The sequence below is a fragment of the Taudactylus pleione genome, unplaced genomic scaffold (assembly GCF_031769625.1).
Source record: "Taudactylus pleione unplaced genomic scaffold, aTauple2 ptg000653l, whole genome shotgun sequence".
Taxonomy (NCBI): Eukaryota; Metazoa; Chordata; class Amphibia; order Anura; family Myobatrachidae; genus Taudactylus; species Taudactylus pleione.
Genome location: NW_028285055.1, coordinates 1,046,052 through 1,064,764, shown reverse-complemented (window position 1 = coordinate 1,064,764; position 18,713 = coordinate 1,046,052). Strand labels below are relative to the sequence as shown.

At 46.3% G+C, this 18,713-nt stretch overlaps 1 protein-coding gene across 1 annotated transcript in view; it reads left to right on the top strand.

The window, feature by feature from the left end:
* Positions 1–16,873, top strand: part of LOC148478448 (guanylate-binding protein 1-like) — a 62,397-nt gene extending 45,524 nt beyond the window's left edge. The window contains exons 7-10 of the mRNA XM_088455402.1: positions 5,626–5,838; positions 6,308–6,410; positions 12,630–12,823; positions 16,628–16,873. Coding sequence (XP_088311528.1) covers positions 5,626–5,838; positions 6,308–6,410; positions 12,630–12,823; positions 16,628–16,873 — 756 coding nt within the window. The remainder of the gene's footprint in view (positions 1–5,625; positions 5,839–6,307; positions 6,411–12,629; positions 12,824–16,627) is intronic.
* Positions 16,874–18,713: the final 1,840 nt, after the last annotated feature.

Genomic DNA, 18,713 nt, shown 5'->3' with positions numbered 1-18,713 from the left:
GAAGAAAAAAAATTTCTTCCCCACAGAAGAAATAACATTGCTCCCCCACAGAAGAAATAACATTGCTCCCCCACAGAAGAAATAACATTGCTCCCCCACAGAGAAAAAGCACATTCTTCCCCCACAGAATAAAAGTACATTGCTCCCCCACATAGAAAAAACACATTGCTCCCCCACATAGAAAAAACACATTGCTCCCCCACAAAAGAAAACCACATTGCCCCCCCACAGAGAAAAAACACATTGTTCTCCCACAAAGGAAATAACATTGCTCCCCCACAGAATAAAAGAAAATTGCTCCCCACAGAAAAAATAAAACAACACACACTTGCCTGCTGGCCGCTGGGGCTGAGCAGTCAGAGCTGTCTGCAGAGTGGGGATGGGCAAGCGGGCAGTCTGGAGGGAGGGCTTCATAAGTCAGGCATGTTACGCCTCCATATGTCACAGCCAGGCGCACTGTTGATCTCCAAGGAGAGCCCAGCGCTGCCCGGCCCCAGTAGTATTGTGGGGTTGTGAGCCTTGCAATCGCAGTTGGTGCACCCCCCCTGCGATTGCACAGCTCGCCCACCCCCAGAAACGGTCCAGATTCAAAATGGCGAGATTCAGAGTGTCGACACGAACATGTCGACGTGTTCTGAAAGTTGAGTCTTAACAGAAAAACAAATGTCGACATGGTCAAATCTCAGAATGTTCATAATGTTGACATGTGACATGTCGACAGCAGAATGTTGACATACCATTTCCTGCATATTCAAGCCTAACCTCACCCGAACACTAGCTCTAACCCTAACACTAAACCTAAAAATAACACAAAAATGTACTGTTGACATTTTGGTGTCAAAATGTTAAATGTGGACATTATGAACGTGTCAAAACTTGTGGATGTTGGCATTTTACATGTCGTCCTAACATCCATATCAACATTCTGGCTATCAACATTCAGAACATGATGACATTCAGGTGTTAACATTCTGAACGGATGCCGTATTACTGTATCATGACATGTCTAGCGGGATGTAGTTAATATGCTACCGTTCTGGATGTCGGTCATCTAAATCATGATGCCTGAATCCTAAACCATGGCCAGAAGACCATCATCAGAATCCTCACATGGTCTGAGATAGCGATGCCTGAATCCCGATAGCCAGCATCCCAAATGTTGGTATAGGGGGTAAGTATATTATTATGCCGTGGGTGGGAGGAGGTTTAGATTTATGCACCACAGTGGGGGGAGGTTAGGCTGTGGACAGGGGGAGTTAGGTTGAGGGGGTGGGAAGGGAGGGTTAGTGTATTTACGTAGCCCCTGTCTGCATGTTGATGATCGGTATGCCGTATCACAACCTGTCTAGCACATCACAAAAAAGCCAATGAAATGCTGATCATACTAGCAGTGGCATCCCTCGCCGCGGTGTCGCCTGGTGCGGGGAGGGACGTTGTAAGTGCGCCCCGAAAAGGGGCGTGGCCTCGTGGGCCGGGGAGTGGCCTAGCGGGATGGGGCGTGGCCTTGCGGCCGATCCCCGTGGTCCTGCTCTTTACTGGGGGTTGCAGGGCGTGCGTGATGGCTCCCTGACAGTGTCAGGAGCTGGGTGCTGCCCTTTAATACTACAGACCAGCACCCGGCTCCTGTCACTGTGGGGGAGTGTCAGTCTGCACCTTGGTGTCACCCCTCGTCGGGTGGCACCCGGGAGCGAGCCGCACCCCCCTTGTGATGCCACTGCAGACTAGCATAATAAATATCTAAAGTTATTATATAGAAGTGTTTTCGTTATCAAGTTGCGGCTGTGAATACTAAAATACTACAGCAATTCAATTTTGCTCTGGTGTGGCATAATCCCTACCACTGCTGATTCTGCCGCTAATTAGTAATAGCAGAATGTAACACTGCCGAGACCAAGCCAACAGTGTTAGTGCACATGAGTGCCACCGGAGGGGAAACCGGGCATAGAGGGGGCAGGGTTATCTGATCATTCCTGACCTTCTAATTGGAAGGAGCGGGGCTCGGGAACCATCACCATCTGGAGACAGTTTCAATTCTTGCAAGCAAACTCCGAACAATTCCATTTTTTGTCGAATGTCGGACAGCCATATCTGCCCCTATTAATGAATGGGCCCGTTACTTATAACAGCTCCTCTCAGGACCTTTGTGTAGCTCAGTGTTGGGCAGCTACAGGTGACGGAGGATAAGTGCTGCTGGCTGAATCACTGAATTAATATAATCATAATGATAAGATCATAGCCTGACGTTGCTAGAAAAAGTTATAATTAAATACTGATATCTGTGATAATGGGACTAGAGAGGGTTTTATTTGTACTTAATGTGTCCCAGATCTGTATTAAAATGATCAGTTAAATACTTTACTGTAAATTAGATGTACAGACTCACAACGTAAAGTCTGTCACAGGATTCAGCCCCTCACCCCATATTTCATCTACTTGCAGAAATGCTCGAACTTCGGCTCTTCCCACTACTCTTACATCAAAGGATTTTCCACCTCTATTCAGTTTTTTTTTTATTTATTCTTTAGTTATAATAGAACAGTAATGTATCCTAGGATAGAAGGTATGAGGAATTTGTTTTACATCGGTGGAGAAATTATACACAACAGGGACCCTATATGGGGTGAGGCGATTATAAGTTCTCAAGTTAAACATTTCTGGGGAAGGGGGGATGACATAACTCTAAAGGCAATTAAACCAAAGATGGACTGAGGGTCACCCTAAACCTAACTCTCCCGGGGGGTGCCTAACCCTGATCCCTCCATAGTGGTGCCTAACCCTAAGTCCCCCTGGGGCTCCCTAAACCTAACCCTCCCCCCCGCGTGGCTAGAACCTAAGACACCCGGCTTACCTTCATTCGGTATGCCGGGTGTTGGGAATTCGTAGTGGGGCTAATTATAGGCGTCGGGATTTCGACGCCTTTGTTTTGTCCCATGTCGGGCTTGCAGTGTCGGGATATCGGCGGGCGGGATAGCGCCCCTCGGTATCCAGACTGCATCCCTTTGCAGGAGATGGATTTGTTAAATTACAACCAAGGAAACCACATGGCATTAAACCTCCTTTCATTTACCGGCTTGCATAGGTTCTCCTGCAGCTTTTATGTACATCCCTTTATCTTTGAGGTTTCCTTCTGTATTCTTTAGCCATGTCTTTATATCATCAGTCATAGATGGTTATGTTTGTTTGTTTGTTTCCTCTGTATATGACACAAAGTTTCTCCCTGGTTACGATCTGGCAGATAATTGGGAAAAAAAAGTACCTAATAATAAATAACTATTCAAAATGTTCAAAAATTATTTTTTGCAGAATTAAACTATAATGTGACGTCCTATAACATCACAGACATGGGGATGGTTAACTAAACACAAGTTTGTTTAGCGCAGGGAACGAGTGCCCAGAGCTATTCAGTTGGCCATGTTAACCCATGACTAGAAGATTTCCGCTCGCAATCTCCTAAGGTATTAGCTGAAATCCGACTTAACCAATGCTGCGATATTAGTTGCGATGTTAGTTGCCTAACCGTTTTAAACCTGGCACTTAAGTCGGAAAATGCAGTTTACTGTGACTTAGCCCCGGGCGTTAGTCATGGTAAACTGCATCTCCCGACTTAAGTGCCAGGTGCGAGTGGACAACTGAATAATTCCAGGCACTCTAAACAAACTCGCATTCAATTGAATTCCTTCCATGGAGAGGTGAAAATATTGCAATCAAATAATATCCTATACTAAGATTATAAATAAACTAAGTCTTATTTTCTTTTTCTTGATAAAATTACTTACACATACTGTACAATTATGTGAGCCCCCACCCCCTATAAATTAAGCATTTGACCCCCGATAGGCGTATCCGCTGTGTAAAAATGAAGCTGTCCAGCATTTGTGGGGTACATGTAAAAGCAGCTCGTATTTACTCCACAACCAAAAATAATATATAAATGAATGTATGTGCACTCCTTACATTGCAACATGGTGCTTTGCTCCCAAATCTGAAATAGTTCCTATGTCCTTAATCCTTTGGGCAACTTGTAAATCACTGTACAGTATTGTCATGCAAACTGTCCAAAGAGTTAAATACATTATCAGAACTTGACTATTATAAAGGTTGAAATGAGGATTTAGCTATGAAGGAGCGGTTACATTGCTATAATATACTGTACTGTGACTTTTATATTCTCATGGGCCAAAAGCCAACCAAGGGGTCAATCCAATTAGGTGCGAATTGCAAGTAGCGAGTTTGTTTCTTGAAACTCGCAGACTTCGCAACGAAGCGCGCTCCCGAGAATTCTCCAATCCAATTAAAAATGCCTATTCGCACTACTCGCAGCGGAGGGGTGCGAATTGACCGCCAAATGAGATTTGAGAGAAATGCATGAAAATTTAGGGAGACCATACTGGACCCTACAAAAATGTATAGTTTCAGCAGGAACGTATAGAATTAGCAGGACCGTATAGAATTAGCAGGACCGTATAGACGGCTGTTTGTGGGCATTAGGAAGGTACTCTAGGTTTTTAAATGGTGTCAAATGGCTGATTTGTGTAATTTTTTTAAATGCTACAAAATGATAAACAAACAAACTTTTTAATCTCAAATGAATTAAACGAACAATGTTAAAAAAAAGTAGGAAAAATGGTGATTTTGGGGTACTTGGAGGGCTCCTTGAAAAAATTTAAAAAAATGTTAAAAACAATTATTTTTCAACTATAAAATTATTGGACTTAAATTTGGGGTGCCTAAACTAACAAAAAAATAGATTTTGGGGTAATTTGAGGACAATTTTTTTTAACCCCCCCAAAAAATTATTGGATTTATTAAGGTAATAATTGCCTAATTAGTCATTAGGGAGGGGGGGTGTCCAAGGGGTTCAGCACAGTGTCCTGACATTTTAACCTTACAATAAAGATTTTCTCTTTCCATCTCTCACCCTCAGGGAGATGAGAATGGAAAGATGCAAACTCAGTCTGACTGATTCAGTTGCTAATTGGATTGCAAAAAGAATTCGTTATCCGAATTCGAAGTGAAAATATCACCTCGCACCTCGCAATTCACACCTAATTGGATTGACCCCCAAATCTTCTGCAAAATTGGAATGTTGCCCTATGTCACTATATATAGGTAGTGCTCAGATAGGGGTTGGGTACGGGATGATGGCTCTCGGGATCCTGGCCGTCAGAATCCCGAAGCCGGCATCCCAACAGGGTTAGGATACTAACAGCTGTTGGTCAGTATTCTAACCCTCCCTCTCCGGTGCCTAAACCTAACCTCTCCCCATTGCTAAACCTAATCTCCTCCCCCGCATCCTAAACATAACCTTTCCCCCAGTGCCTAACCTTAACCCTCCCACTAGTGCCTAACCCTAACTCCTAACCCTCTCTCTAAGCCCACTACTTACCGTTGGGATGCCAGTGGTGGGGAATATGACCGGATCCCCTCAGATAGGCATAGCTGAGGCAAATACGGGATTCTAAGCCTCGAGAGGTTTTCCCATTCATAAATAAATCACTTTTAGAGATTACAGTGAGACCTTACTTCATTTTCAGTATAAATTACTAGAAAGGGCCAGAATTAGTTTAATATTTTAAACAATAACCATGGAACCTACAGATGCGTCTCTTGTGTTTCCTTCCTCAGGAACTTGTACAGCAAAAAAAAGAAGAGCTCTGCCGAGTAAATGAGACAAAGTCTCGGGAACACTGTGAGACTCTTATTAAGAAGCTTTCTGCACCGTTTGAGGCAGCGTTGGCTGAAGGAACATACAGCGCCCCCGGTGGCCATAAACAGTTCAAGCAAGACCTGAAAGCAATAAAGGAAAAATACAAAATGGAGATGGGGAAAGGTGTACAGGTATGTGGGCGGGGATTACTGTTTGGCCAATTAGATGTCACTTAGATGTGTGATGTCAGACTCTCTCTCTCTTTGGCTCATTCTAACGATGTGTGTATACTTAATAGAAGCTTCTAATATACATTTTCTCTTCCTAAATTTCCTTGTCATTTATTCTATTTATGTTTGATTATTATTAATGTGTTTTTAATTTTAATATCTTATCGTAGTAAATATGTTTGCTTATTTAATTGAATTTTTGAGACCTCAACTACCTAGGAAAGGTGCGCAGTTTATATATTTGTTTGTTCTGTTTTTTTGCACAACCTCTGCACCTATTCATTGATAGTGCTTTTGATTAATGCCAGTACTTGGTACATTTTCGGAGGGGGACATTGAGCAGGTGCATGAACATTGCAGCCTTAAACAAAGGCAACTGACCCCCCCCCCTTTTTTTACATTACATCTCTAACTCTCTGACCTTCTGCAGGCTGACCTAGTACTGAAGGATTACCGGATGTCCAAAAAATCCATCGGAAACAACATTCTGAAAAGTGATGAAGCTCTGACTGAGAACGAGAAGAAAATGGAAGGTGAGTGATTACTTGTTGTCACATGTTCAGTGTCCTTTTGCCTCGCAAGACATTTAATTATGTAATTATTTTTGTCTCATCCATTATTGTGAGATATCTCCCTGCAATATTTCTCTTCACTAGGAAACTTTTTATAGAAATTTTATGAACTTCTTGAATGGTGCTAGAGAATAAGGACCTTATTCAGAGTCGGTCGAAGCGGCCGCATGGTCGTACGCAGCCGATGTTCGCTGATCTGCGCATGCGTACAGTTCGCAATGCGCATACGCAAACTAGCGGCTACGATCAGAAATTTCTCTCTCCTTGAACACAGCCAGGTCGGTAGTTTGAGTGACAGATGGAGGCGTTTGTGGGTGGTAACAGGGGAAGGTGCTTGAAAACGGGGGTGTGGAGATCCGAATGCAGGCGTGCCTCATTATGCGAACGGCGTTTTAAGGGAGTGCATAATTGACAAAGTAGTGTCATGGCACACGTGACAGGGGAGGTTTTACACTGACATGATCGTAGAGCTTAAGAGAGGGTCAGGTCAACCTTTAGCTCTACGACCAGTTCCGATGGTATACGATGCTCGCGATTAATCCTTATGTAGCCGGAGATGACGTGTTATGCGTACGAGAAGTGGGCGTATTTTTAGCGATCCGACCGCATCCACCCCTTGGTCGGCCAGCTAACGATCCGATCTTAGGGACGCAACATGCGTGTGCATCATTTGCATATCCGGCCCCTTTTTCTATACGACCGTGTGGCCGCTTCGACTGACTCTGAATGAGGTCCAAAGTACCAAGAACAGCCGCCATCTTTAGCGCCATCTACAAATGTTGTTATAGTGGGGGCAGATTGTGATTTGGTGGGTAGCTCTGTGACATAAGAGAGACTAGGGGGCAACAAATGGCACTCATGAAAATTAAGTGATTTTTATTCTGCAAATAACAATGTTTCAGATCTGACATACTGTAATACTTAAACTCCCCATCACCAGATGTCCTCCCACTCCCAGTGTAGTGCAAACCAGTAGCCATAACAATATTGAAATAACGACACTGAGGCTTGCTTAAGGGGAAAGGATGGTCAGTTTTTATTTATTTTCCTATTTAAAACTATAAATGGCTATATAAACTAGCAGATACTAAAAAATGCTAAACAATGCTAAATGACTAAGAAGAGGAAAGGACAGATAAAGAATGGTGGTAGCGAAAGAACGGCCCCACAATGCAAGATCCACCAACTGTCACTCCATACTCCACCCGTACCAAAATAGGAAGTGACCAGCCAGCCCATTACTGCGCCCAAGGTATCCACCTCCCGCCCCAATGACACAACATGAGCTCACCTGGAGCGATGGTACTGCTGACCCCAGTAGGGAAGAATCAGCCTAAGCCATGTATTGAGGAGGGAGAGCACCTGAAGCTCCTTAGACAGATGGTGACTGCAACCGTTCTTTCCCACCAAACGCCAAAGCTGACACCACTAACAATTTTTTTTTAAAAAGGGCGGGTGGGCGGAGAACAAACCAAAGGAAGATGACCTAAAACGGCTGCTAGAACAATATCCCTGAAATGGCCCTGAAACCCCACCCCCTTACATCCTTCCTATAGGCTGACCCAACTCACCCCATCCCCTATAACTGCCTAGTAACAAAAACTTAACCCTCTATAACCAGTAGTCAGACATACTGGCTCGGGTGTTTAATTTAACTCCTTGCATATGAAATGCACTTTGTCTTAATTATCACGTTACTCAAGGGGTTGCCAAAGTCTGTCCTCGAGGCACCCTAACAGTTCAGGTTTGAAGGATAACCATGTTTGAGCACAGATGGTTAAATTGAATAGATTGGGGGTACTGATTAATTCACCTGTGCCCATGGATATCTCTAAAACCTGGACTGTTAGGGTGCCTAGAGGACAGGAATAGATTTATCAAAGCTTGCCGAGAGATAAAGTGGATGGAGATAAAGTACCAAGCAATCAGCTCCTAACTGTCATGTCACAGGCTGTCTTTGAAAAATGGCAGGAACTTTATCTCTCTTCACTTTGGCTATATCTCACCATGAGTTTGGGAACCTTTGAGATACACAATATACCATATGTCTGTGTTATTATTATTTTTTTGAAACTTCCATATTAATCCCTTTTGCCACCTTTTTCAATTCCATTTCTTTTGGGGAAGTTATTATTTAGTTTAATATAATATTTTTCAAGGTAGTGTGTAGTTAGTTTAGATTATTTATAATGTAGATTTCTAAAATCTGAACACATCGGATTAAGTGGGGCAACAGGGGCAGCAGCCCCAGGGTCCCCACGCACAGAGGAGCCCCCACACATGGATGGTGTTACCCTGACGATGGGGGCTCAGCTGCTGCGGCTGTGTTCTATCTGCATGCAGCAGCACAGTCAGTGATGCTCAGAGCCGGCCCTAGCCAAATTAGTGCCCTAGGTAAGATTTTGGGTGGTGCCCCCCCCCTGTGGGATCCTGAAAAGGGGTGTGACCTCACGGAATGGGTGTGGTCTCACTATGCCGAGGCCCCTTCCCCATTGTGCTGTGGTCCCAGCACCCCACCACCAGCACAGATCACTCCCAGCACCCATTATCCAGCACTGCACCCCTCACCCCTCTCCCAATAGAGAACCCCTCTCCCAGCAGAGATCACAGCACAGCACCCCTCTCCCAGCACAGCACAGATTACAGCACCCCTCACCTAGCACAGCACCCCTCTCCCAGCACAGCACAGATTACAGCACCCATCACCTAGCACAGCACCCCTCTGCCCATGCACAGAAGCTTATTCTGATTGTGGTAGCGGCCACCATCTTGGTGTGTGCCGGCCCACAGCTGGCTCAGCACTAACCACTAGCCACCGTCCAAGTGCCTAGTCCCCACAAACCGCCGCAGGCTGTTTCGCTGCTGCCTGCTCACTTTTTGCTGTTGCCAGGCTCGATCGGAGATGTCAGCTGAGCTCCGATTGTGGACACTGTGCCATCGCAGTACCAGCTGCCAGAGTCTCTGCCCAGCTGGCAGCAGATGCCCCAACTGTGCCTGCCCCAAACCTCCGCCGGTCCTAGGTGGGCTTGGATGCCCCTAGGAATTACAAATGCCCTAGGCATTTGCTTAGTTTGTCTATGCCTAGGGCCAGCTCTGGTGATGCTTCATATAGCCCAGAGCGGCTCCAGTGATGCTGATGAGGGGACTAGGGAGCAGCGCTGCCGGAATCCAGAGGATGACAGGTGAGTAATCAGGTGAGGGGATGGAGGCAGTAGGGCTCCGTGTGGCTTGGGGGGTGTAGTGGGAGAGAGGGAGCATTGTCGGACTCCTTGTGGCTTGAAGGGGGCCCCCACAATTTAGTTGCCCTAGAACCCCCACAAGCCTTAATCCGGCCCTGTTTAGGTGTTCCGAAGTAGAACGATATATCTGACCATGGAAGTTTGGAACATCGCGACCATCATAATTTTGCTTTCCCCAGTGGCTCCATCTCTGAGCAGCCACCAGGTACACACTGGGGGGCTGGGGGATGTTAATTTACATTTCCCCATCGGCTGTTGCTCTCTGCACCAGTTGGGTGGAGGTTCCTGCTGTGCTGGATCGGCAGTCACTGGGGGAGGGTGCAGGGATGCAAAGTAGCTGAAAGGTCCCTGTGCTATTGGTGGCTACTGTAAGATTATGTTCCGGCAGCCACACACTGGGCCCGACTCTGACCCGCTCGCTAGGAAGCGTTCGCACGCAGACTGCCAATGTTTGCATTGTGTGCATGCGTACGCATCGCAGTGCGCATGCGCGAACCAGTCCGCACGATCGCCCCTTGTGCATAGACGCATAGCTAGATTGAGTGACAGGAAGAGCCGTTTGTGGGTGGTGACAGGGGTTGGTCGATGAAAACAGGGCTGTGGTGGTGCGAACGCAGGCGTGTCTGAGCGTCTCAACGCCATTTCAGAGACGTGCATAATTAAGACTTGGCTGAATTATACACTGAAGCACTCGAAGTGCTTGCGGCAAGGTATGGTCAGCCACAAGTGCTGCGTATGCATCCGATGGTACTCGATGTTACCGATGGTTGCATATACTTCCTGGAGATGACGTGTGCAAGTGGGCTTCTTAAGATAGGCTGGTGGGCATCTGCATACACAGCGCGATCGCACGCCAAGACATAGTGGGCGTGCTAATGCCTTACTGTGCGATCGCGGATTTTCTAGTGAGCGAATCTGAATCGAGCCCAGTGTGCATTAATGACAGGTCGCAACGTTTGCGACCATGTCAGATAACGCACTGCCTGGTGTGGTCGCAAATGATGGAACCATGCCAGGCAAGTGATTAAGTAGCATTATAAACGAGGCAGGATATCGGCACTGGCACTCTCATTTCAACATAGTGGTTGTCAACTTAGGGCCTGATTCAGACCCACTCGCGAGCGGCTGTCCGCTCGCAAGTGGGTCGATGTTATGGACTGAGCATGCGCACGACGGAGGGAGCTCCGTCGTGCGCATGCGCCAGACGCGACGAGCGAAGGAAAGTCCTTCGCTCGTTGTGTCCGATCAAAGGGGGCGTGCTGTCAATGTTGATTGACAGCACGCCCCCTTTGGTGGGCGTGCCGGGGGCGTGCCTCCCTGACGGGGGCGTTCCCACGGGAACGCCTCCCGTCAGAAGCCGGCCCACTGACATCACTAGTGATGTCAGTGGGAGTGATTTTGGCTCTGATAGAGCCAAAATCACTCCGTAGCTTGCGGTTGAAAACCTCAACCGCAGGCTCCAGCTCGCAAATTCGATGGTCGCGATGGTCTCGACCATCGCGACCATCACAATGCACGCTCGTATAGCCTGTGGGTGGTGACCCACAGCTATACGAGCGTCCAGGAGGACGCTCCATGAAAATGGAGCCCGGCCCTCATTCAGAGCGTGCGCTCTGCTCAGAGCATACGGCTCTGAATGAGGGCCTTAGTGTCTGTCAGAAAAATGACTACATACCCATGGGAAGAGCATAAACATGATGATAAAACCAAAGACAGTAAGACAGTAACGGGGAAAGCATCAGAATACTCAAGTCTATGATGTGCAAAAATCTAGATACTATATAGAGACATATTGGGCCATATTCACATTATGGAAATATAGATATTACTCTAATGGGGAAGTGTATCAAACTTTGGGGAGAGATAAAGTGTAGAGAGATAAAGTACCAACCAATCAGCTCCTAACTGCCGCTTTTCAAACACAGCCTCTAACATGACAATTAGAAGCTAATTGGTTGGTACTTTATTTATCTCCAAGCTTTGATACATCTCCCCCTTAGTAAGACTATACATGTGTGTGGAATTCCCTTATAAATAGTAAAAGGTAGACAATTAGCTATTTTCATATTATAAGGAGCAGCAGGCAGTATGAGGGGTAATTGCAGAGCCGTAAGTAGACTTTTTGGTGCCCTGTGCCAGAAAAAGCATTGGCGTCCCCCTCATTTTTCAAAGGGACATAATACACCCAAAAACGGGCCATGGCTTCATGGGGAAGGGCCAGGGAAGAGATAGGAGAGGCCAGGAGATGCTGGGGATAAATAGGGACATAATATAGTGCACCTGAGAGAGGGCCATGGCCTCATGGGGAAGGGCCAGGGAAGAGATAGGGGAGGCCAGGAGATGCTGGGGATAAATAGGGACATAATATAGTGCACCTGAGAGAGGGCCATGGCCTCATGGGGAAGGGCCAGGGAAGAGATAGGGGAGGCCAGAAGATGCTGGGGATAAATAGGGACATAATATAGTGCACCTGAGAGAAAGCATGGCCTCATGGGGAAGGGCCAGGGAAGAGATAGGGGAGGCCAGGAGATGCTGGGGATAAATAGGGACATAATATAGTGCACCTGAGAGAGGGCCATGGCCTCATGGGGAAGGGCCAGGGAAGAGATAGGGGAGGCCAGGAGATGCTGGGTATAAATAGGGACATAATATAGTGCACCTGAGAGAGGGCCATGGCCTCATGGGGAAAGGGCCAGGGAAGAGATAATAGAGGCCAGGAGATACTGGGGATGAAATAAGTGGAAGCTACAAGCAAGAATGATAATAAACAGAAATGTGACAGGCCCAAACAGCGCCCCCTGACCTGTGGTGCCCTGTGCGATGGCACCGGCCGCACTACCCTAGCTACGGCCCTGGGTAATTGTATGCTAGATAGTGGCAATAGTTCAGGACAATAGAGATTGTTCCAATTAATTAATTCTCTCATTTACATTTTCTTCAGAGGAGAAAGCAACAAAAAAAATTGAAAAGATGAAAAGTGAAGTTCTCCAACTGGAAGAGTCCAACAAAAAACAAAAAGAAAACGATCAGGTGAAAACGATGGAGGAGAACATGAAGCAGCTGATAGACAAAATGGCGGAAGAGAAACGTCTGATGACACGTCAGATCGAGAGAATCATGGAGGAGAAGAACAGGGTAAGCGCCATAATTCTATCAATTCACCTCACAGGACCAAGTACAAAATTCTACCGGGCCATAAACCCAGATCCTCCAACCTGCTCGTCCTATGTCCTGCTACCAAGCTTACTTTTAATTGCAATTACCTGGGCTGAGGTGGGTGCTACAAAACATAAAGTAATTCCACAGAGTAGTAATTAGGCTTGTGCCTAGAGGTGGCGGTGGGGCGGAGGTTCCTGCACGTACGTTGTATATTGGCTGTAGCACTGTATGCTGCACTGTAACATTACAGAATATTCTGTGCACTTACTGCACCTAGTGTATGAAGGTGTGGGGGGGGGGGATAGAGCGTCAGTGGGTTTCTGAATTCATATAAATCTGACGCTGAGTAACTGTTATAGTGACCGTGTTGTCCCGGGTGGAAAGAGTCATGTTAGCAGGTCTATACATTAGCATGAAATAAATGTATAAGTACATGACATGTAGAACATACAGCGGCTTATTCAAGAGGCTACGAGAAAAGCAAAAAACCCGCACCTGTGAGGTATTTCCTGCAGGTGCGGGTTTTTTGCTATTCTATTAGGTGCGTGTTTTGTTTTAATACACGCGCCGGGAGGTATTTTTTTGCGCACCTCCTGAGCAAGCGTGATTTTTCCTGAAATCGATAATTTCAGGTTAAATCACTGACACTTGCTCTGACACCCCCTGCGGCACCCCCCCTGAGGACTAATTAAGCAATTGGAAGTAACCAATTAGCTTAATTAGTCCTTAATTAGTTACCTTCTGCAGCGCTGTCTTCTGCATCTACTTCATCCAGCGTCGGGAGCCGGCTCTTCTGCAGCAGCGGTGAGTATGTCAGTGTGTCTTGTATGTAAGTGTGTATGAGTGTGTGTGTGCATCCCGGTGTCAGTGTGCCTCCGCAGCGCTAGTGTGGCCCCCCCGGAATGGGCTCTGGGAGAACTACATCTCCCAGCAGCCCTTGCTCCTCCCACCAGCCGCCGGGACTCCCAACAGCCCCCTCTCCAGTAAGAAGAGAGGGGGGACGCCACCGGGAGCCGCGGAGACCCGAGCAGGTAAGTGACTTTTTTTTTTTTTTAAATTCACGGGCGCGTGGTTTTCAGTGATGAAAACCCCGCGTCCACTGTTTTTTTAATTGAATCCCGCGGGTATCGGGAGCGCGCATACCCGCGGGATTCCGAAATTGGGCGCGAGGTTTTAGCCCCACAGTATTAGGTTTATAGCAATATACAGAAGATGCACATGTGTTTGAATGAAATAGAGAGTAAAATACATTCTCACACTTTTCCTTTATGCGAACTCTTTACCCGCAAGAGCAATAGCCTCTACCAAGCTAAGGGGACTTTACTGGTTACTCGCTGAAGTATCCGGAATTGACCAGGTTTAACTCTTCAAGTTATTAAGTTTTATTATGTGATGTCATCCAAATTCATATAGTGAAAAGCCCAGAACAGGCTCCCCGGGTCAAAGTTCTGCCCGGCTCACTCCGCTGTGTGGTCTGACCGGAACCCCAATCACTCCATTAGGCATCCCAGACCAATTGCAACCCCTCTGTGAAGTTTCCTTCCAAATCCATCCAGTGGAAGGCCCAGAACAGGCTCCCTAGGTCAAAGTTCTGCCCAGCATCCTCGTGTCAAAGTTCTGCCCAGCGTACACCAACGAGAGATCCGACCGGGACCCTAACACCCCTAAAACCTGTCCAGGATCCAACTGGACCACCTCACATTGCTTTCATCCCAATCGGTGCAGAGGTGTCCGAATGCGTAACTGGACAGACATACAAACAAACAGACCAATGACTTTTATACAGTATATAAGATTGCACCATGGCCGTGAGTGGTCATGACCTATATCCAATAGATGTAGGAGGCTTGGCTGGTTGCACCATGGACACATAAACAAATAGAAATGGAAAGAACAGGGAAATATACCTTTCAATCTTCTCTCTAGTGGCTGCAGGTACAAGGAAACCCATAATTGGTTTGTGATGTCAGAATGACCGTCATCTACTGTACAGATTAATTTGGTGCTTCTGGTATATGAACATACTGTATGGTAAGCCAATAGGTGCATCACTGTGTTCCATCATATTTCTGATGTAAAAGCGGTTGAACATTAGAAATAATAAATACTAGAAATAGCTGCAGAGATTCCCACAATTAATATTTTTTTTCCAAAAAGTTGCTCAGAGCAGAGATATGTGACCAACTGGTCTGCAAATGGTCCGAAGTTTTTGCTCATCCCTAGTGGAGAAATGTGTTACAATGGTTAGTAGAGTGACCATGGGGTAGGACTTTGGATCCATAATCTGTTAGTTTGAATGATATGAATATATAAAGCCTGTAAGGTATTGTTGTTAAGTGAGTTATACAGTGAAGGTGCTGGTGGCGGTTAGTCCACGAGTGAAACAGTTTAACCCGTATAACCCGTTCCTGGTTTATTAACCAGGCAAATATACAGATGGCTGTAGACACAGAGATAAAGCAGGTACAATATAACTGGGTATTAGACGTAGCCTGGAGCATCTGGGTATGCCGGGAATTGTAGTGCGCCAGGTGAAAACGGAGCATACACATTAGTGGTGTGTAGCGCTGTGCTCCACTAAGTAAGCGGTGGTGATACAGGGTGTCTGAGACACTTGTAGGAGGAGCCTGTGTGGCTGAAATGCTGGGGAGAGTCTTGGGGCACGTCAAACATCTCTACATGCCCCAATAATGCTATCCATCTTGATAAATGTAGTATCCCCACATTTTGTTTTGTATTATGCACCTATTGGTTTTCAGATTCAGGGCCTGATTCAGCAAGGAACAGAAAATTGCACACGCACACACGCACTCATCCGCTGCGACCATACGCTAATCAATGTATACGCACGGCAACCGCAGCATAACATGACTGAGTAGGCCGCAAGACAGCAGAAACATCGGTAACATCGGGAACCATCGGAACCATATGCAGAATAGAGGTTGACCTGATCCTGCACAGGATTTTGGCCACTTCCTGCGTGCATTGAGTCGTCTGGCTGCGTATGCCACCGCACTGCCTTAATTATACACGCCCCTATAACAGCGTCCCAACGCACAGGCACGCATGCGTTCACCCAACCACACCTCCCCCATCACCCACTAACGGCACTTCCTGTCAGTCAATATCGGAAGGGTCTGTGTATATGCTGCGTGTAGCCTGCGTACCCTTACCCTCTCACACTGGCTAGTTTGCGCACATGCAGTGCAAAAACATCGGCCGGGTGCGTGCAAATTCTCCTCTGTGTTCCTTGCTGAATTAGGCCCTCAGCACTGATAGCTTTATTTGGAACTTACAAGCAGAAAAAGCCCTCGGTGAGTAAATGCCCACACTTATGTATTGCGCCCACGCTAAGCCCTTACTTGTACACAACCTGATCATGTACAAATGAAGCCCTGTGGTCAGATACACAACAGAGTATGGATGTGCAGGCTCGGATAGGTTCGAGTTTGCACGTTGAGTTCGGATTTTTCCCTCCAAAAAAACGGAACTCAGAAAGAGGCTAAACGTCATCTTACATGGACGAACATCATCATTCCTGGACTTTTGTCCAGGAATGATGATGTTCGTCCATGTAAGATGACGTTTAGCCTCTTTCTGAGTTCCGTTTTTTTGGAGGGAAAAATCCGAACTCAACGTGCAAACTCGAACCTATCCGAGCCTGCACATCCCTACAACAGAGAATAATTTATTCATCTTATTTATTAACAGAGGTCGGTCCTAAGGTCTCCGTAGGCTGCAATTTCGCGTGACATGTTTTTTTTCTCTCTTTATGCTCAGGAAATGCAAACATACAGGAGTCAGGGATCTCAGCACGCCAACATGTACCAGGCGCAGATCGAAGACCTGAAGGAGAAAAACGATAAGCTGAAGGATGACCCGAGTGACTTTTCCTTGTTTTTGCCCGTCATCGAGACTTTCAAGAAGGTCACCTGTGCTATTGCGCCCTCTTTAATTGAAATGGCTGGCGACATCATTAAGAGGAAAGTAACTGAGAAATGGAAAACGTACCAAGCAAAAAAATAGTGTCAAGTTTCCGGATTCTCTTTTTCTTTTTTCTAAACTTTTTTTTTTAAATTTATTCTTAATAGCAGAATAGTATTTTTTGTTCTTCATGGCCCCCAATCAAAAATAGGGCGATTTGCTAATCATTTTATTCATTTTTCTATCGCCCTAAATATTATTTCAAACCTGTCTGATTGTGATTTGCCTAAATGCAGCCAAATTTCATCTAGTCAGTTTAAAAAGATGACAGTCTGGACCGTATGGCGCATAGCTTTGAACAATATTGCAAATAGACGCGAGGGTGCAGATTCAAGTAGCCGCAAGGTTTACTTGGTGGTTCCCTTGCACCCTCTAGTGGTAAGCCCTAGAGGGTGCAAGGAAAGATCCGCTTTAAGGAACTGATTGAGGGGCCTATTCATCAACACTAAAATAACGTTTTTAAGGACATTTTCCTTAATTAACGTTATTTTAGTATTCATGAACACACTTAGCACAGGAGATATCACTGATATCTCCTGGCTAAGTCTGCCTGCGTTAATTTCCACACTCCCCATACATTAGTACATTAGTACATTAGTATGGGTACATTAGTATGGGGATGTGGAAATTATGGTATTCATCAAATTCTGAAAATTATGTATTTTCGGAATTTGATGGTGTTACCATACGCCACTGTGAGGTGGCGTATAGTAGGTAACACTTACCTGCTACCAGCTGGGCAGGTCCCCCGGCATCTTCCTCCGGCGCTCTGGTCTCTCCTCTGGCTCCGTCTGCTATGCTGACATTGTGTTTTCCAGGCAGAACACAATAAAGTTTAGAAAAAAAATTTTTTTTTTTTCTAAACAGTACTGTGCTCTGCTGGGAGAACACGTGACAGCATAGCAGACGGAGCTGGAGGCTGCTGCGCGGGCAGGTAAGTGCTGGACGGAGGGGAGGGGGAGCAGGTGAGCGGAGGGGGGGACACAAACTTACCGCATCTGTAGGCAGTGCTGCGCATGCGCTGGTTTTACAGATGTAACAGCGCATGCACAGCACTGTTTCCAGATGTGATAAGGTAGTGTAGGCAGGAAAAGTATCTATTTCCCGAAAAGCTGTCATCGCAAAAATGACAGCTTTTCGGAATAGATAGTTATAGGGAGGAGGAATGATGGATTCCTCCGGTAATTAGGTAGAACCTCCATGCCAGTTCTAAACCTAATTACCTCCAGGGAAAGTTTAGGTATGATGAATAGGCCCCTTAGAGATGGATGCTAACGCAATTGCAGCCACGATTTCGTATGGAACGCAGCTGTGAAAATATGCTAATGATTGCAAAGATCACCCGAGCATAGGGACGCCCACTGTTGCTTTCTCACCTGCGTACGTTATTGTTTACGTGCGTAAATATTGGTAACATCGACTCACATCAAGCAGCCATCTCGCCGTTGCAGCAGGTCTGACCAGCTGCAAACGCCGCAGCTTTCCTTGCACGCTAAGCGCTCTCATGCTGCGTATATAATCCTAATGATTAATGTATGCACGGCCATGAAATAGTGGCGCTCAAATGGTCAGACACGCCTGCGTTTTTCTGAACCCCCTCCCCCCCATTACCACCAATAAACGCTGACTACCGGTCACCACTTTGCGAATGGATTCTCTGTGCGAACGTAATCTCAAAGCGATTGCGGCACGTGCGCATTGCGGCTTATATGCATATGCAGTGGGAAACAATCACCCCAAGTGATGACGTCTGTCCCATTATGCTGAGTGCGCCATCCCGGGAGGACTGGCGGGCGGCGGAGGCGGCGGGAGCGGTGTAGCGGTCCGGAGCAGCAGCGTGGATTCAGGTAAGTATATTTTTATATATTTTTTTTTAAAACCT